The sequence below is a fragment of the Nothobranchius furzeri genome, chromosome 18 (genome assembly GCF_043380555.1).
Source record: "Nothobranchius furzeri strain GRZ-AD chromosome 18, NfurGRZ-RIMD1, whole genome shotgun sequence".
Classification (NCBI taxonomy): domain Eukaryota; kingdom Metazoa; phylum Chordata; class Actinopteri; order Cyprinodontiformes; family Nothobranchiidae; genus Nothobranchius; species Nothobranchius furzeri.
Window position 1 is genome coordinate 33,610,532 of NC_091758.1, and position 20,872 is coordinate 33,631,403.

At 41.9% G+C, this 20,872-nt stretch overlaps 1 protein-coding gene across 2 annotated transcripts in view; it reads left to right on the forward strand.

Annotated features, from left to right (window-relative positions):
* LOC107392450 (formin) overlaps nucleotides 1-20,872 on the forward strand; it is a 51,799-nt gene that overhangs the window by 12,963 nt on the left and 17,964 nt on the right. The window contains exons 1-6 of one of the 2 annotated variants that reach the window (XM_015970263.3): nucleotides 1,298-3,761; nucleotides 3,883-4,003; nucleotides 5,876-5,937; nucleotides 6,926-7,632; nucleotides 9,465-9,606; nucleotides 15,924-16,011. In XM_015970263.3, coding sequence (XP_015825749.3) covers nucleotides 2,100-3,761; nucleotides 3,883-4,003; nucleotides 5,876-5,937; nucleotides 6,926-7,632; nucleotides 9,465-9,606; nucleotides 15,924-16,011 — 2,782 coding nt within the window. In that variant the 5' untranslated portion in view covers nucleotides 1,298-2,099. Of the gene's footprint in view, nucleotides 1-1,297; nucleotides 3,762-3,882; nucleotides 4,004-5,875; nucleotides 5,938-6,925; nucleotides 7,633-9,464; nucleotides 9,607-15,923; nucleotides 16,012-20,872 lie in introns of those variants that run through there. The other variant, XM_015970262.3, reaches the window with a different exon arrangement.

The following is a 20,872-nucleotide window of genomic DNA, read 5'->3' on the forward strand; positions in this document are numbered from 1 at the left end:
CTTCCACCTCGTGAGACTCATGGGGATTACTCTACATTCAGGCATATAATCAGCTGATCATTAATTCTTTTTTTGTGGATTAGAAGGTCATCAATTCTAACCTGGAGACCTGGACCTAAACAACTAGCTGAAGTCATTCCATGCAAAACTTGAATAAAAGTCACATATACTTCTGACTATTTTTAAATGAATTTGTTGCAAAGAAGTTACAACACAAGCTTTACTCAGTAAACGTGTATACTTCCTGGAAGAAGCTAAATTTGTTCTATAAACCATAGCTATCTCTTTTCTTTTATCTTAGGTTTTTAAAAAGCAGACTCAGCTACTGTGTTAAAATTAACTGAAAAATAACATTTTCTCCAAGGTGTGTCCACATTCCGTCATCCTGTTTGGCTTGAGGTCTTCATTCCTGTGGCAGTTTGGGGAAATTACTTGGGTGTGGATTTAGGCGGGTGTTGTATCAGCAGAAGCTATGCATTGTCTTCCCGAAACACCTGAACTGCCCCGACTGTGACATACCAGTCCAAAGGGCATGCAGAACATGATTAAATGTTGCGTTGTCATGAAAGCTGCAGCTAGCTTTCACGCTGGTCTTTTTGTCACAAACATTTCTTCTTCTTTTTTATAAGAGCTGCAGCTGAAATGATTTCATGCATGAATCCAGGAACTGTAACTTGTAACTGATTAATATCTGCTTAGCACATATGTCACATCATTTAATATTTCAGATTATGAGACTTGGATTTACTATATTTGGGAAATGCTTCTGTAACCCTTACACATTCTATTTTTAGCTCTGTTAGGGAAGTGAAATGATAAAAAGTGAAAAATCTCCCATGGTCAGATGTACTTTTTGAGTTATTTTGTAAGTTTACAACTCAAGCCAAAACTTTTTCCAAGCACAACTCAGACCCTGTGTGTCCACTCTGTCCAGTTTAGAATGTGCACAATCAGGCATTTTTAAGAATTGCCAGACTTTTGGTTGTTAAGGGCAACAACAGTTTGAATTGTTTTCCATCTGTGTTTTGACTTAACCAACATTCTATCAAAGATTGAAGACGATATATGAATAAGAAAAATCTCTAAAATGATAATTTACTGCGTCACTTAGTAGATGATTTGTTGTTAGCATGTAGTCACTCTAGTAAACAACTTTGGAAAGTAAAAATTGCAGCTATAACTCTGTTTAAGAATGTGTCACAATGGATGACTTTGTTTTCTTCATTGTTGAGGTAGGTGTGTCAGTTATTATTATTATTATTATTTTTGTTTAATTCAGCTAGAAACTTTCACAGTCTTCTTAGCATATTAGCCACTTTGCATATTAGCTCTATTTGGCCATGATCTGAATGCCTAATCGCTTCCCCTTAAGCCTCAGGAATCCACACTTTTCTGTTCAACCCTAGTCCAACTTCCTCCATCCGTGATTGCCCTTTTACCTCCGGAGCCATTAAACAACTAAGCAGAGGTAATCAGACACCTGTGGAGCCTGGTTTTTGCAGAACCCCTCCCATGAAGGGAGGGACCTGAAAGGAGGTGTTCCTAGACTGGCTAGACCAGTGAAATTCTTGCTTTTTCCATGTGTGGGGGATTGCTCACTCACTAGCACACAAAGTTTTCCTGTAATTACAGACTGGAAGCACCATAGAGTTTTGGGATCCAGACCGACACGGGGAGAAAAGCTTTGTGGATATTAGTGCCGGACTTGTTTGAGGAGTTGGACATACTTTTTGTGAAAAACAGGTGACCTCTGTTCTCGTGCTTTCCCAGCGAAATTACATCAGAATAAGTTTCCAGACGCTTGAACAGCTTGGATTTCCTAACTGAATCCTGCTTGGAGGGAGCAGACCAAACCCCACTGCTAACAACATGCAGCCAGGAGATTTCATAATGGGATTTTTTTGAAACTGTGCTACATGCAACCAGTCAAGGTGTCCGAAGACGCTAGGAGTGGGAGAGATTTGTCCAAACAAAGGTCTTTTGTTCCCAGACGGGATTAGATGTGGAACAGGAACAACTTGGATAAGCAACATTTTACTGGTTGCTGAAACTCCTTCTTGCTTTGGTTTGCTTTTGTTACTCTTAACTTTGAGGCAAAAATGAACAGTAACAGCTTAGATGAGCAGGGGAAGCATCCCGCTGGTTCCTTGTTGAACGTCATCAGCAGTTTCTTCACGCAGGACGGGGACACCTTATTGGATGCAGATAACCCCGTTCTAACGGCTTTCAGGGAGCTGTCAGATGGAGAGGCTGAAGCGGGAGATGCAAGCGAAACAGCCGTCGAGGAAAGCATCCAGTGGAGGCGAAAAGTTTTACAAGACGATGTGACTGCTTCTTCTGATTTATTTCAGAAAGTTGGATCAGCTATGAAAAGTTTTAGGGAACGAGCTCAATCTTCAACGGACACAGATCTCATACAGGTCACAATGGTGGAAACGTATAGCGATGCAGAAAATGACGAAAAGGAGGCAACAGAGGGGAGCTCAGCTCTAACGGAGAAGCTTGTCAGTCCTAGCAAGGATACGTCGTCTGAGGGGGACGACGATGCAACGGAACAGGAAGTGCCTGTTTTTAGAACTCACGGGTTTAAAGAAAGATCTCGCATTGAAGATATTCTGTATTCTAGTAGGTTTGGTGGTAGAGGTCATTCTAAACCGGCTCGGGTCTCGTTGCTGTCCAAAATAGAAGATGGCTACAATACCAAGGAGAGAACCACCACCGTGTCTGTGACTGTAGATGCCCTACGTGATGAAGAGAAACCAGATACAGGTGTGGATGACAGTGATGCATACACTGGTATTGATTGTTCTCTGCCTGCTCCCTCCATCATCTCTGGGAACTTGACTTTGGAGACTCCGGATAATAACAGTGATGAGGTTTTTGCATTAGAACCGAAACAAAACAAGGACACACACAAGGAAGGAATTGAGGGGAGGTCAGATGAGCTTCGTTTCGATCTTACTTCAACTTCTGTCTCCTCCAATTCAAGTCCATCATCTTGTTCAAAGCCACAAACTGCTGGTTTGAAACTTTCAGGATCTGAAAAATCCACAAGCGACAGCCAATTACAGGGCCAAGCTGATCCAAAAATGCCTGAAACAAGTCCCACGCCACAAGCTTCACCTGCTCCCACCTCCTCTTCCTCCTCTAGCTCATCACCATTCAGGGGTGTACCCCATTCTACACCTCCTTCCTTCCAGATGCCAGCTCTCTTTAGTGGTTTAAGGGTGCTGAAAAAAGGAGCGGTGGGTGAAGATCGGGAGGTGGTGTCAGAAATCAAGCAGAGGGAGAAGGATGCTGATCTAGCCCTCCTGAGCCTCAAAAAGACGGTCAACAAAGCTAAGTTCTTACCTGAGCAGAAGAAAACCTCTCCTATGAGAAAGTATTCCGAGCCCAAATCGCTCTCTGAATCTAAAAATACCAAACTGGGACAGCTCAGTCAGCAGCTCAGCCTGGGCAACCGCGATGACACTAAGGGTGAAAATCTACAAGGCAAAAAAGAGTCAGGAAAAGTGGTTTTAGAAGAAAAAGCAGGATCAGAAACTTCCACAAGCCCACCTGTGAAAAAGACAACCTCAGACATGGCTTTCGAAACCTTCAGGAGCCTACTTGGTCCCAAAGTGATCCGAAAAGAGAAGACAGAAGATGTAGACCTGGAGGCAATCAAAAGGAAAATAAAGAATGACAAAGAGTGTTTGAGGCAGATCTTTGAAAGAACCAAATCCCCTGGCAAAAACACAGCAAGTCCCACAGAAATTCCAGTACGTAGGCATGACATTTTAAGTGACTACACCACAAATCCGTACAAAATTAACAGTTTTAATGTCTTAAATAAAACAATTGTTCTCAATCAGCCTTTGCTTGTTTGTTTTCTCCTTATAGACGGAAGTTACGTCCCCTTCAGACAGTGAGGACCGAACTCCAGGACGTCTGCAGGCTGTGTGGCCTCCACCAAAACCTAAAGATGAAGAGGAGAAGGTGGGGCTCAAATACACAGAGGCAGGTAAGACCTTCAAGCCTGTCGGATTAAACACTGTTATCCCTGTTTGTGCGTAACCCTCTGGAGGCAGGCGTTGCAGATTTGCAACATTAAAACCTACCTACCTGGTTACTCCACATACGTATTTCATGAGCATTTTTAACCCAGAAGTACCCCTGAAGGACTTAGTTGTTCATCCTTTTATCAAAACTTACTTTGAGCCTGAGAGGGTTAAAACTGGGAACACTGACAGAGGATCGTGCCAGCTACGCATTCATGGACACACCTCACACTGACTGGCTTTGTGGACCGCAGCCAGTGGAGCTGCAATTAAATCATTTAAATAAATCTCATAGATAAACATGGTTTGCTATCAGCAATACACTAAAATAAAACCAGAGCTATCATTTTATAATCCGTGGGCTCTCATCTTTTAGATCAAAAACAAACCACAAATAAAGACAACAGTAGGATGTAAACAACATTGAAATCCATTAAGGAATGCTGCAAGATTGTCGGTACCTTAATGAGGCCATTCGTGTGGTACAGCAGTGGATTGTTTGGCCTCATTTGTACTCTGAGACACACAAATAGGCTGCGTACACAGGGTAGATTAAATTACAGTAAAAAGCTTTGCTTTTAGGCTGTGTTGGTTGGGTGATCTCAAACAAAGAGCTGAATGATGCTCCTCATGGTGCAGATTTATCTGGAGAACAGGCTTACCCTCATCAAACTGATTGTGTTTTGAACTCCTTACATCTTGCCTCTAAATGTGTACATTTATAATCTAAATTAGAGTCTGCAGAAAAATACATCCAGCCTGTTAGAAATAGTTTAATAAACGTTCTCCCCTCTTAAAACTTTTCTGATTTAGAGCTTCACTTGCAGACAGGTTCACATATAGATCAACTTCTTTGTAAATCCTGATTGTGAATGAAACTAAACGCTGTCATATATTCAATTAAGACACAAATCTGATGGTCTGATCCCTCGGATACATTTAAATTTACCTTAGTTGAGGGAACGCAGCACACCACAGCTTAGAGAGACACTTCAGAAACAGATCTGTCAAATCTGAAAGCACACGTGAGCTAAAAATGCACAACACATCAAAATAGAGGTATAGAACATTATATTTAGAACACAGTTAGGAGCACCTTGACAGAATGCTTTGTTTCCATTCAGGCAGCAGTGAATCTAAAACTGGTTGGTTGAGTTGTACTGACTGTTTTAGTGGACGTGATCTGCTCTTTTGTAGCACTTTATTTATGATGAGCTGATTGGATGGCTCATGTTTAGCTAGCAAACATAACACTGGTTCAGTAATTGATATTGATCAATATTATTTTGATTGTTTTTTAACTATTATTTAAAAAAGAGGAAAAAATATCAGGGGTTATAGACAGGGGCAGGGGGGCGGGTGGGCGATTGGGGCCGGCTGCATTTGTAAGAAAACATTACAGTTTTGCATTTAAGTATTCAGTATTGAGTGTGTCATCCCAGCAATATATTAACAATCATTTTAGATAAAATAGTTTTAAAAAAAAAAATTGCATAAATTCTTTTTTTTCTTAATTATCCGTTTCAGTGGCAACATGAAAGTATTGGTGTCAACATCTCTTTTCAACTTCAGATGCATTAATTCCCATGCTTTGGTTCCACATCATGCATTAGGCTAAATTGTCAATTAAAAAAAACATTTCCAAACTTTTTAATGCCAAGGATCTGCCCTCAGCAGGGAAGCAGGCTCCAAGCTTGCTGTCAGGGTGGCGCTGGCCCACCTTGGACTCACCTTAGAACCGCCCTTGATATGCACACACATGCTGATGTGTTTTTATCAGTGCTGTTTGTGTCCTGATTAATCCTCCCTGTGGTCTTTATTCTGACTTGTTTCAGAGCACCAGGCTGCTGTTTTACAGCTCAAAAGAGAATGTAAGGAAGAGCAGGAGAAGATGCAAGTAAGTTTTTGCAGGCATTTTGTTTGTTTGTTTTGCAGAATTGCAGTGAAAGCAAAACATGCTCCAGTGAACAATCAGGTGCAAGTATCTCTTGATCAAATGAATGCTGGACACAGAATGTTTAGCTGTGACTGCATTTGTATAGGAGACATAGTTTGACATTATTTTGTTTTTTTTTTCCTGTTGGCTCATGTGTAAATGTAGCAAACAAGTGTGACCAGAAGATGGCGCTAAGTCATTATGAAACTTTTTGAACCGGGTGATTGCAGGGAAATATGGTCTTGTGGAAACTTAGTGTTTTTAAAAAAATATTTATGTATAAATGGGTTATGTTGATGAATTAGAAAATGTTGGAAAATAAAATACTTTTTCTGGATCCAGAAATAAAATTAAATCGGATAAAGATGTTGTTTAAACCCCGAGGATATTAATATGTGTTTAATGTAATCTTTATGCCACGGATACACAAAAAGATTTAAATTTCTAAACTCCTCTTGAAATCAATCAAATGTCTATTCAAACATCCCAATCCATTTTTTACAGCTGACTCGTTTTTAATGATTTAACAAGAATCCAACTTCTGTCCTTAAAAAGAACACAGTTCTGCCATGTTCTAGCGTTTGTACCTCTGATAAATTGCTTTGTGGGCCACCGCTTTGAAAAGCCTGACCTGGAAATTGGTTTCTCTACTGCTCACCTTTGATTTAATACCAACAATTTGAAGGGTTGATGATTTTCCAGAGTAATGCACCACAGCCAATGGTGGGAATGTGTTTCGAGTTAACAAGGAACACATGGAGCATTTAATCAAATCAAAGATGCTTTTAGTCATGTGCAAACTGGATAAAGCTGTAAGGCTAAGAAAACACTTGGTGAATAATTAACGTAGCAATAAATTGAAAAGGTATGTGCTGCAACATGATGCGGATTTGTTTCATCTTGTTTGTGTTCCTCTAATTTTTTATGTCTGGAATTCTGCTCCTTACAGTCCGATTTACAGCTAAAAGTTTTCCAGCTAAGAGGGGAGCACGCTGCCACTGTAAAACAGCTGGAGGACGTCATTGCTAAGTTGCAGAGGGACAAGTTGCGCAGCACAGGTCAGGATCCTGTTCAGTTTTGTGACGTGGCCGTGTCCACCACGGACGACTTGACCCCAAAAACTAGCCGCACCGTGGCGATCCAGACGGACAGGGAGACCTTCATTAAGAGCCCCGACGGGGACAGCACTGGCCTTATTCAGAGTCCCAACCAGAATCTGCCCAAAAAACTCAACCTGGACTCCATAGAACAGAATCTAAAGGCAGAAACAGGACCGGGTCCTTCTGGACCACCTCCACCACCTCCTCCCCCTTTGCCTGGCCACACTGGAGGGCCACCGCCACCACCTCCTCTACCAGGCCTCCCAGGACCACCACCACCTCCTCCCCCTTTGCCTGGCCACACTGGAGGGCCACCGCCACCACCTCCCCCACCACCACCTCCTCCTTCAGGGTTTGGCCCTCCACCTCCACCTCCTGGCCCACCTGGAGCTGGTCCACCTCCTCCCCCTCCTCCTCCAGGCTGTGGCCCCCCTCCTCCTCCAGCTATGGGGGGGTTCGGCCAGAAAGTGAACGCAGCCCCTAGGAAACCTGTGGTTGAGCCTGCGTGTCCCATGAAGCCTCTGTACTGGAACAGGATTCAAATACAGGACAACAAGTATGTACAGATCTGATTTTTACTCACTCACAGAGATTCATAACAAACCTCCAGATCATAAAGCCTCAGGCCCTTTACACATGTAGCTGGGTAAACAAAGATCCTTTTCTACAGTCTGGCCTTTCATCCATGCAAAAGTAAAGCTATATACTACCAAAAACCATTCCTTCAAATGCCTCTGACCAAGGTGGAGATGTGTGGATTCCCCATTGTCAGCATTTGCTCCTGGACATAAATAACCAGAGTTTTAGATTTTGCATCATCACTCTGACTGTTGTTTACACTTTACAAGCTGTTATGTAACAGTAACAGAAGTGTAGAAGACCTCCGGTGAAGGACATTAAGGATGGTTATCGTCCACCACCTAATCATTACATGTCCAATGTTTTCAAGCAAAGACGCCATCGACTTGGGGAACTACTGCCACCTGCAGTCTTGGTATGCCCATACTAGTGCTTCACAATGCATTGAATTTTTTGCTGAAAACAAGGTGGACCCAAGTTATTTTTTTCCAGATGGATGGAGGAGAACAGTAGAGTTTACCAAATTCCAGCTGCATGTGTACATGGCCTTGGAGTTTGGTTTAATTCCTGCTCAGGTTCATCCAACAAAGCTTTGATTGTTTCAGTAATTTGGATGTCTTAATTTCTTGTTCTGTCAAACGTATTTGAGTTTTCGTAGCTTGTAAAATGGAATCCAGTGCTACAAAGATTAAGACAATAGTTACACTTTCATTCAGATTAGGACAGAGTGAACCACACATTGTTTCAGAGGAACAGGAAGTGGATTATGCAGACTTCCTTTCTCTGCCAGCCTTCCAGATTTACTGCCTCGTCTTACAACGTCAGTCTAACTGAGCCGCTGTTCTTCTGAGGACTGACTTGACAGTTTCACATCGGCAATAAATTCAGCAGTAAAGGGCAGAGATTGAGATATTAAACAGGAAGTCTGGATCAGCTGTATGATCTGTTATTGGTGTGAGGTTCTTGAGCTATGAAAGGGTAGCAATGTGAGGTTTGAAATGATGCCTGAAGTCTGATTGTAGAATGAGGCGACATAAATTTTGCAAGGTGCTAAACGGATTTTGGAACATTAGACTTTAAGAAGATGAAGTTTTCAAAACTGCATCATTTTCTTCTCAAAGGAAAACCTTCCTGGTCCTCTCACCACCAGAACTATGCCAACAGCCACAGCGTCTTGTTTTCAAGTTTCGTTTCTCAGTGTAAACAGGCCTCAACAGATGACCTGTAATGACCCTGTATGTGTCAAAGAGATGATAATGATGGGTGTCATCAATACACTGTCTTTGTTTAGAAGAAGTTCATTTGACTTCAAGCGTGTTGATTGGGCTGTTAATGTCCGTTTGAGGAACAGATTTTGGAGAGAAAACATACGCCAGATGTGTGTGTGCAACAGCGAAGCACCGATCATCCTCTTTACTTTAGTCACCTCTCATTTCAGCCTCTGTTTGTTATTTTTCCATGTTACTCGGCAACTTCTGAAGCCCCGCTTTATCCCTGTTCTTGCGGGAAATGATCCCGTAACGCAGAAACCAAAAGTGTGTCTGAAGCTTTTTGTTATTTTTATCACCTAGCTCGTAAACATGGCCTTTTGAAAGTTGAGATTTCTGGGAACTCCTGCCAAGTTTTTGTCAGACTGCGAAATGGAAAATGGAAACCAGATCAAATAAACATCAAATGAACTTCCTCCAAGAAAAAAAAAATCATTAAGCTCGTGCAACCTCTCTGGGCATACCTGCTGTCTGTGGAGTCGTGATGTAATGTTTTGCACCTCGTAACCTGTTTCTGTCCTAACCTTTTTTCTTCCCCTAGCAACAACACACTGTGGGGTTCTCTGAAGGAGCCTGATATCGTCAACACCAATGAATTTGAGGATCTTTTCTCGAAGGCCGTGTTGCAGCAGAAGAAGAAGCCTCTTTCGGATACATATGAGAAGAAAGCCAAAACTAAGAAGGTATTTCTCTGCTTTTTATTATCGTATTTCTTTCAAATCCTGCCCTTGGCAAACCCAGACAATCCAAGTTTACTCCCTTGTGTGTGTGTGTGTGTGTGTGTGTGTGTGTGTGTGTGTGTGTGTGTGTGTGTGTGTGTGTGTGTGTGTGTGTGTGTGTTTTCTCCCTTTCGCTGTGCAAGTCTTTTATACAAACACCTTTCATTTATTTTACTTCACCTTTCCAAGCTTTATCTGTGTAGCTGAATTCAAGGGAAACAAATTGCAAAAGGCACTTCTGTAACATTGATCGACCTTTCCCCTTAACCCACTCATTTGTTGGTTTTCTCCTGTCCAATCATGCAACTCTGCACTTCTCCTGGAGCTGTCTCTGTGTCAGCGTCCTCGCTACATTTATGGTCCTTTCCATGGCGTCCAAGCAGTAAAAAAAAATCAGCCACTGTCCCAGACTGGTCCTGCTAAATCCATAATCCATACACACTCCCTATTCTGATCAATTTGTAAAGGCTCCACTCTGCTCCAGAGGGCCACTGTGTGTGTGTTCTCCATCCCTAACATCCCATTAAGTCTGGTCACTCAAACTGTCCAACATTTGATCCAGCTCAGACAACTGTCTCCTGTCTTGGCTTACATCAGCATGGAGGAGATTCAAACACTAATTGGAATTCCAGTTCATATCAATCAAAAATCAACTTCATGGCACACTGGATGTTGTCTTTATTTTGTTTTCCGACCCCTTTATGTGGAGTCTTAGATTTAATATCAGTATCTGTCTTTGGAGTCCAAGTCTACAATTAAAAAAGGATACATAAGCAAAAGTCATTTTCAGGGTCAAATTCCTGGAAAGTTCCACGGAGTAACAGACACGTGTTTACTCTGTCTTCTTTTTTATATTCTTGAGAGTTTATGCTGAGTGGAAGGAGGGTTGATTTGAAAGAGAAATAATCTGAATCATAGAGTGTTGATAGTTTCCAAGAAATTCAGCTGGAAAGAAGAAAGAAGGGAGAGAACAGGGAAAGGAGGGGAATTAGAGTAAAAACAAGCTGTTACTGATCACAGGTGTAGATTTTTACAATGACGATATCTGAAAGGTAGATAGAAATCATTATATTTAATTGAGTTCATAGAGTTTCAGAACATGATGAATCATCTCATTCTTTTTATTTCTCAGTGGCATATCTGTTTTTATCTCAATTTATCACTTGTTGGATTTCCTGCAAACTTAATTCAAAATAAGTTGTGCACAATGTGGATTAAAACACTGTTAAAGTTGCAATTGTTAAGAATTTTACAGTGAAACACAGTTTCATGTTTGAAGGAAGTTTACTTTGAAACAGATTTCCTTCAACTGGTTAGGCCGTAGTCAGTTTTTCTCTTATTTTTAAAATAGCCAAAGAGGATTGCTGAGTGTGCAGGTCACCGCTGATGCGTTGGCATTTGTAATTCAACACCTTCTGGCAAACCACAGCAGCATTTTGTAAAGATCCAAAGCCAGTAACGTTAGTGACCCAGAAGTTATTTCTTTTACTCCTAAGAAGCCACAACATCTTTTTGTTTTACTCTAATATCAAGTAAAGCAGACTAATGTTGAGCTAACGATGCTAACAGTGAATTTAAAACAAATAGTTGTCTTAAACAAAAAATGAAAGCTGCTTTTTCAATTACCAACAACTAGATATTGCAGTGAAATGTATTAATCTTCTTACCGGCTTACTGATAATTATCGCCTCTTCTATTTCCATCCAGATTCTTCTGGTGCTGATCTGTAGCTGATAACAATCGTGATACTCACAGAAAGGGAGTGACAAAGTTTCGTGTATGTTTGGAAAATGGGCTGCAGTGACCAAATTTAACTACAGGATGTCGTTCTTACTAAAAAAAAATCAGCATTTTAAAGGAAATAAAGAATAAAGATGTGTATTTTGTAAAATATTCTTTTCAAAGGCAATATGTCTAAAAAAAAGAGTTGTAAATTAAGTTAAATACATCCCCTATACGGTGTTTATTTTACGACATAAGACCACAGAGGATAAAAGCAACGGGTGTTGTTCAAAAACCTATCAGACGTCTGGCTAAATAGCATCAGACAAAAAGGACTCAGGCAAAAGTCTCAGGATGTATTTTTGTGTCACTGAGTTTTTCCTGAGACCTTTTTGCCTGATGCTATTTATTCAAAAGTCTTACATGTTTTTGAATGAAACCTGATGTCTTATTTCTCTGTGGTCTGATATTTGACACCTGAGACCTGAGGATGACCTAAAATGTAGAAAACCGTATGCCCAATTAATGATCTTAATTCAATTCATTTCAATTCAGTACATTTATGTGCACCAAACTGTTACAAGTCATCACAAGGCAATTCACAAACATTCCATTGTGCCAATTAGTTAAGAGTTTCCTTTATGGTACCCAGCAGATTACATCCCTATACTAAGCAAGCCTGCAACGGGTCAGTTATTTGGCTGAACTTCTATAATGTCAGTTTATAACTTTTTGGTATGTACATAAATGCCAGCTTTTAGTAAAATAATGAGCAAGCCAGGTAATGAAAAAGATTTTCCAAACTGAAATGTTATTTGAAAGAGAAATTCCTCATCCTCCCGCCAGATAAAACCAAATAGCTCTTATTTGTCCTGTCAGTGGCATTCCCCACGTTGCTGTTAAAAGTAACATTTTTTGCCTGTTAAACTATTAAAAATGGGTTTTGTCATTCAAATCAAAACAAGAATATTCATTATTAAAAGATCCATGAGATTTCTTGGTTCCCACGTCATTGTTTGTTCTTGTTATACCTAAACACAGATCTTAGAAGAATTCGAAACATTGCAATTGATTTAAGAAATATGTCGTTTTTTTATTTCCCGTCTATTAATACATTTCTAAGCGTTGTTGTTTTTAAGAAATTATGATTGTCTGAACCGCCCCTTTGTTGTTTTTTTTTTTTTTTTGTGAGAAGCCGAAATCTCCCGATTATTTGTGTAGGTTCTAAAATATTCTAATAATCTTATTATACAAACAACATTTGTCTGTTTAGTCAGAATTTCTTTAAATGTTTATCACCACATTTCCTGAAGCATAATTGTTTTTTTTTTTTTATTCAATTTAACTGTAAGTTGCATTGCCTCAAATCTAACCTCTCAAACAAGGAGTTCTCCTGAGTTGCTTTGCTGAAGTGCTCCCAGTGATTTTATGTTTTACTCTGCTGAAACTGACCAGACAGCGGTCCGTTCCCTTCTGTGATCACCGATAACTGTCGGCTTACACAGACTACCTGCCTCTTGTCACTGTTGGCAGACCCTACAGTCTAATGATTGAGGAGGCTAAATCACCCTTCTGTATTCCTGTTACTATCCAGCATATGTACTTTCTGTTGTAGTGTGAGTGTGTGCGCGTGTGTGTGTGTGTGTGTGTGTATGTGTGCGCGTGTGTGTGTGTGTGTGTATGTGTGAGTGTGTGATGACAGCATGTCCCCACAAGTCATTATGCACTTGATCAGAAAGTGTTGCCAGATCATGCTAACGCCACAGCCCCAGGGCTCCAAATGGCGAGAGGAGATGAGTGGGTGGGAATGGAATGGAATGTGTGTGTGTGTGTGTGTGTGTGTGTGTGTGTGTGTGTGCATTATGCATATGAGCCACTTCCCTGAATCCTAACAACTGCACTTGCCAAAAAAGAAGAAAAAAAAAAGTTCAAACTCAGAGGATGCGGCTGATGCCTACGTGAGCGAGTTAATCTTTATCATGTGTGCCATAAAGAGAAAAAAAAAAGAATCAAAGCTCTTGTTTACTCTGGAGCCCTTTGCTCTCTGCTGATTAGCATATCAAAGTAAAGGAGATGACATCGAAGACAGTTCTCCCACCAAAGCTGAGCGAACCGAACTGGACTGGAATGGACCCGGGGTATAATTGTACGCATGTGGTTTCACTAGTGGGAGAAAAGAAAACTGGGCACCTATGGGAGAAAGGGGGGGCGGCTACAGGAATTGGCATGTAGGTGCATTCTTGTGGGATGAGGACAGAGGAAGTGATGGATGAAAATGAAGAATTCTTGCTAAAATGTGCTTTTGAGTTTGCCTGTGTGCAAATACGTGCGTCAGCAAACACAGATTCTTATACACACATAAATCAGCGCTGTATTAAGTTTACATGTGGGTGAGCTTAAGCAGGCAGCTGTTTTATTATAAGTTATGAGCGATCACTGTGGGTTTATTAGAGGCATAGTTGAAGTTGGGGGGTATGACGTTGGAGAGTGGGTGTAAGATCATCCCTGCTGGATGAAACTGAGGTGGAAATTCTTGGTCCTGTTGCTATTGTAACATATGTTTTGGTGATTGCAGACTGATAGTCTGATAGCTCGTCAGGCTGGCTGCGAGCCAGAGTGAACTGTCTCCACCGCTCTGAAAATGCGTCCAACATCCTCTGATATAAGCCACCTGCCTCGGCTCAAAGTCTCCTTCCATCAGCTTATTTATTTTCTTAGCCCACTTGCCTTTTGAATGAATTCGTCCAGATTCAAAGGGTGTCCTTCAGTCCTCTTTTTGTCCACAGGAGGGAGCCATTAGCGTTTGATGCCTACCTGACTCAGCATCAGCATCCAGCATCAGTTGTCTTTTCTAATTAACTTAACTATTTAGGTTAATTGGCCAGTTCTGCAGCCTCCTTAGTGAGGAAACTTCCTCGGCTGTTTCTCTTTCTTCCTTAGTTTGGCCCTTCCAAAACTGTTAATGAGAGGTGTTGTGAAAGCCTGGTACTAAGCTGTCTCGGATCCCAAGTGTGGGAGATCCCTACTGATCCAGGTAATAGAGCTGGAAGCAGCATGGCACCCACTAACGCCCTGTAATGCAATACCTACTTCTAAGGCTTCTGCTCTGCAGCTCCCACAGGACGACCCAGTAGCCGACAACGCCATAATACCTAATGAAGAAGCCTGACACATTAACTTTTAGAGCAGGGCCTTGCCTTGCCAAAACTTTCTCTGGCTTTACGGCTAATTCAGTCATAAGTAATTGTGACCATGTGTAAGCACAAATAAAAATCCTGTGAATTTATAGTTTGTTATAAAAGCTGTGCTTCTCTTCACCTTTCTCTTTTCCCTTTGTACTTTCACTGTGACTTAATATTTTTGGGGGTTTCTGAGCACGTGTTTCTGGGTAAATCTGAGGTGGCGAAAGTTTTTTGAGCAGCTTTGTTCTAAGCTAAACATGCAAGTACCACATTTTCAAGTCGTTTGCACCACTGTTGATGGGGATTTCTAGCCTGGCAAGCCGTCCTGCATGTAAATTTATAGTCAGCCACAACTCTTAGATAGAGCTTGGTCGCTGGGGTGAAATCTATGGTTTTCCTTCAAACTATCGCTGCACGTAATTGGACAACGCTAGGACCAACCCAAGCAATGATTGTATCCAAAGCAACGGAAACTACATTGTCCAAGTGTTATCTGCTCATGTCCCAAAGGAAAACTCAAGTTTAAACCATCCGAAGTTCATGCCAAAGCTGTTTCAAACCAGCGCCGTTCCTAAGCCGCCATCTTTTGCCGTCGCAGCTCTGCCACCATCGTAGGAAAAAAAAGCTCTGCTGTAACGTCTCTATACAAATATAGAGCGGCCCGGTTCTATGTTTGTAGACCTGCTAATGCTACAGTAGAATATGACTAAACCAACAAAACATTTTTGGTTACAGTTTGTCTAGATTTTTAGGTTAGGTGATTCCGGAAAAAAAAGCATAAGTAAATAGCCTGGCAAGCCAGACTAAATAAATGTATTATTTAGTCTGGCAACGCTCCATTGACGGCTCTCGGTTGTGGGGCGGGTTCTACCGTTGTCTTTCAAATGATCTCCGCATTCCACTGGACAATGAATGTGACGTACTCTTGTTTCACTCTGTTGCATCATCCCACCCACCAGGCAGATAGAGTGCCCTGATTGGCCCACAAAGCGTATAAAGCTCTGTGATTTGTTCACTAAGCAGATAGTGCACTATGATTGGCCCACCATTATGGACCAATCACAGCTCTTTATGTGTTTGAAACCCCTCTAGAGAGCTGTGATTGGCCAGCCAGAGTCCTGGTGAGCTGCGGAGGTCCCAATGGAGCATGCCTAGACCAAATATTGCAAAGCAAGAATTTGGTCTAGTTCACTAGGCTAACAAGTAAAGTGACTGAGGTCAATCCAGGATATCAGTTTCATTTTCATCCACAGCTTGGATTTTTATGTTTTATTTACCTTTATTTTACATGAATGAACTTCTATTTGTTGCATTTAAATCTAAAAAATATTATTATGATTAGAGCTAAACATTTTGAAATCCATTCCCTCTTTCCAGATTATTAAACTGCTGGACGGGAAGCGTTCACAGGCAGTCGGCATCCTCATATCAAGCCTGCACCTGGAAATGAAGGACATTCAGCAAGGTGAACGATATTCTGCACATCTCTGAAAGTTTGTGAAAAATGCATGATCCTCCAGATTCTGCAGCAACAACCTAAGTTTACTTTCCCGTTAAACGGTAAAGTGAGATTGACTCCTGATGAAAGGCAGATGGAGTTATTTTTAGAGATGAGATGGTGATCCCTGCAGCAGAGGATAAATTCCTGCCCCCTGACATCAACTATATTTGTAACTTAAGACACTTATTTTGGAATAACTTGTGATTTAAGAAAAACTTGGATGACTTTTCCAGTTAGCGCAGTGGGAAAAAAGATTCTTCTTTTTTTTTTGAAGCCTTTTGGTTTCTCTGTCAGGCCTCCTGTAATGGTTAAAATCAAATTGCCATCTCCTTCATTTATAGAACCAAACCGATTGATTGCACGTTTGGTAGATGTGGAAAATGCAGCGCGTGAGTGGCTGCACGGGCGTTTAAACACAAAGTATGTGTGTTGGTGACATTTTAGATGGGCCAGAAATTAGTCCTGTCCTGGGACTGTGGTGGAGAATGCCTGCCGCCTGCTAGTCTGAGCATGCGGCCAGCAGATCTGTTTATTGTAGCCAGTGACGGTTTCCACAAGCCTAATGGGACTGACACCCCACTAATGATCTAAGCATGTACAAAACCACCTTCTACAGTTAGCAGACACTGCGCTACCACATAAAACTGCTTCAAACACAAGGCAAACAGCACAAACACTACTGTGACCATCTTGTTTAGATTTTTTTCCCCTTTCCTCTCGATGGTTTCCCTCTGTTTCGGTGTCATTTTGTAGAAAGGGCCTGTTCCCACCTAACATGAGGCTGCTTCCTTGTGCCTTGGGGGGATGAATGTGAAATGGACAATTTGAATTTGACAATTAAGGACAGTGCCGTAAAAAGCACTTCTAAGGGGCTGCCTCGCCTTCTCGCCTCTCCTTTGTTGCCAAATTAAAAGGACATGGTACATGTAATGTAATTATAGCTACAAGGGAGGGAGAGGGAGGCAATATTGGGGTGGGGGTGGTGGGGGCACCCGTTGAAGTGACTGGGGGGACCTCAAGGGCCACCGTGGTTCAAGGGCAAGGGGAGGCTCTCCCCCACACACCACCTCGCCGCACGCACACTAAAACACACGGACACAGGAGTGAAAAGTGGAAGGAGAGGGTGTGAGGCCGTTGGCAGGCTGGCTTTGATCTGTCGGTGTGGAGAGATATCCGGCTCCCCTTGGATCAGAGTGCTCCTGTGCACACCGAGACAGGCCCTCCTTTGGTGTGTGATTGACGGCTGCATGGCTGAGGGACTGAATAATCCACTCTAATAAGATGTAGGAAATGGACCTCCAGCGCTTTCTCTGATCCAGACTCTGAGACCACATTGACAGCTTCTCTGCTACAGAACAGCTGCAAACCAGAGTGCGGTGTGTTAGCTTGTTAGTGTGAAGTTAGCGTGTGACTAGAAAGATAAGGCTCCAATGACTACTACTACTACTACTACTAAACTTTATTTATATAGCACCTTCACATGGCCCAAGGACCAAACAAAGCGCTGCACAACAGAAATGAACATAAAGAAATAAAAACATATAAAACCATTTAAAAACCAACAAAACATGTAGATAAAATCTAGGTGGGGGAGCAAAAAGTGCAAAGCCACCCATTAACGAGACTCCTCTTGAGTAAAAGCCAAAGAATAAAAGTGTGTTTTCAGACGGCTCTTAAAATTGCCGAGCGTGGTGGCCTGTTTGACACATGTAGGTAGCTCATTCCAGAGCCTCGGCCCCAGTACAGAGAAAGCATGACCCCCGAGATTTTAGTCTGTGTTTGGGAACGACCAGCAGTCCTTGCTGTGCTGACCGAAGGTTCCTTGAGGGAGCATAAGGATGGATCAGATCCGATAGATATTGTGGAGCCAACTCATGTAAATAATTAAAAACAACCACCAGAACTTTAAACGAAATTCTAAAGGAGACTGGAAGCCAGTGTAGGGAGGCCAAGACAGGCGTGATGTGTTCAGATCTCCTGGTACCAGTCAGTGACCTGGCTGCCGCATTTTGGACCTTCTGTAGTTTCGCTATGGAGGCCTGCTTGATGCCTGCATAAAGCGAATTACAGTAGTCCAGTCTGGAGGTTATGAAGGCGTGGATGACAGTTTCCAGATGTTTGCGTGAAAGAAATGGCTTAATCCTAGCTATTCTCCTGAGATGGAAGTAGCAGGATCTGATTGTTCCATTGGACTGCCTGTCCAGTCTGAGCCCTACATCCAACTTCACCCCCAGATTGGTGGCCACAGCCTTTTCAAAAGGTGCTAATAAAGAAGAGTTGGGCACATCCATGTGTGTTTTTTGAGCCGAACAGGATAGTCTCTGTTTTATTCTGGTTGAAGAACAGAGAATTCTGAGCCATCCATAGTTTGACCTCCTACGAGCAGTCCAAGAGTGGTTTAAAAGAACTTGAGTTATTGTGTGATACTGGTAGATAGATTTGACAATCATTCGCATACAGGTGAAACTTGACGTTGTCCCGACGAAACAAGTCACCCAGCGGCAGCAGATATAGGGAAAAGAGGAGGGGGGCCAGGACGGATCCCTGAGGCACTCCACACTGCAAATCAGCAGTATCAGATGAACAGTCCCCCAGTCTGACACAAAAATTCCTCCCTGAGAGGTAAGATTTTATCCACTGGAGTGCTAAGCCAGGTATCCCCACCCAGTGCTCCAGTCGACCAATCAGGATATTGTGGTCAATGGTGTCAAATGCAGCTGTCAGGTCCAAAAGTACTAAACTCACTGCCTCCCCAGAATCGTTTCTCATCAGGATATCATCCAAAACCATCAACAGGGCTGATTCTGTACTATGGAGAGACTTAAACCCAGACTGAAAAACTTCTACTATCTCATTTTCATGTAGAAAGGACATCATTTGGGCATACACAAGCTTTTCTAAGGCCTTAGCTAAGAAAGGCAGTGTGGAAACAGGCCTGTAGTTAAATACATTCGACAGATCTAGGCCAGATTTCTTCAGCAGAGATGAGCATGTTTGAAATGACTTGAATGAATGTGGGCCAAAACCTGCACTTTTTATACGGCTGTGAAAAAGTTTTTAACAGTTAGTCTGTCTCAGCTTGAAAAAAAAATCGTGATATTATTTAGGTAAAACAAGGAAAAACAATTCATACACTTTTTTTTGTTTACATTGGGCATTTGTTGCACATTTCTAGAACGCTGATTTCTAGATCTAGTTATCGTCTTTGTGTGCGTCCTCCTAATGACTAAAACACTGAGGCATCATCCCTTTCTGATTCAGATACTTTCCTGTGTAAGTGTGTGTGTAATTAATAAATAATTTAATTTTTTTTTTGGACCGCCAGACATAACCAAAGAGCCAAGAATTGATGATTTACACTCCAAATGCTGGCTGTTAGTCAGTATTTAGTCAGTATTTTTTATCCATTCTCAGTTTATTAAGTCCTTAAACACGCTTAAATAATAGCAAATCCATCAAAAGTGATTACAATTCCTGAACTCTGACTCGTCTCCTTACCACACAAATGTAAAAGTAGATTTTGGTGCAAAACCCATCTTGGCTGACTCCAACCAGACAACCATCGGCTGATCCAGATTCAGTGAAGTCATCACTCCTATTATGAGGCTCTCTTTCATTACCAGCCCACAAAGCTTTGTAGACACTAAACAGAACTTACTTCTCTTTTGTGTGTTATTTTATTCTGCTTTTCATTCATGAGTTTACACTTTGAGTGAAAATATGCTGCTTTTTGTCAAAAACAAGATGCTGAACTCATCTTTTGTCCCTCAACTGAACAACTTGAAGCCCTGTAGATAATCCTTTCTAGATCTGGGTTAAGAGGTTAAACAGTTTTCAGGCTTTGTCCAATTTGCTTGTCCTTGGCAGGAGTGAAGGAAGGATTTAAGTGGTATATGGTAAATAGCCTGTATTTGTATAGCACCTTCTTATGGTTCTACAACCTCTCAAGGTGCTTCACAACACAGTCATTCATTCACACATTGGTGATGATGAGCTACAATGTAGCCACAGCTGCCCTGGGGCGCACTGACAGAGGCGAGACTGCTGAACACTGTTGCAGCTGTTGCAGAGTTGCATTCCCGCCAACCACCACCAGCAAGTAAGGTGGGTTGAGTGTCTTGCCCAAGGACACAACAGTAGCATTCTCTGGCAGGAGCCGGGATTGAACCTACAACTTTCCAATTACTGGACAACTCGCTCTACATCTTGCTACCCTTGATATGTGTCATTATCAGCGTTAGGGTTAGGGTACGGATCCTTGTAAGAACCCATCCTACCTGGTCCATGTAGGTCGGGTCCATCCCTCAACCTCAAAGCCCGGAATTCAGTGGCTGTGTATTTCAAATGTCTGGCCTTCATTTATTTCTGCCACTAACTACCTCAGTGTATGTCATGTCTTGACATACACTGACAAAATAATCTATTCGGCCTTCAATGGATCCTGGGATAGCCTTTGTCAATGAGAACACACCAGAAATGTCCTCAAACAAATTTGTCGAATTTGAACGTTGTTGACGATTCACTAATCGTAGTCCGCCATAAAATGCGTCCTCCGAAGCATGACACCCCTGGATTTGGATACAGCCTTCTACATCACAAAGCCTCTCTCACTTCTGTTTCTGCTGTGTCCATTTTCGGTTGGCGAAGCTTGATCAGAGGTGAAAACAAATGCTAATTGCTCCAACCTGCTTCTCGTTACTGGCATGTTTGCACCAGTATATAATTAGCATTGTGGATCCAATACTGAGAATGAGCAGAGAGGTGCAGGAATATAGGTGCAACTGGCGCATGCACTATGCATAATTCTAACGCATTTGCCTGTTTG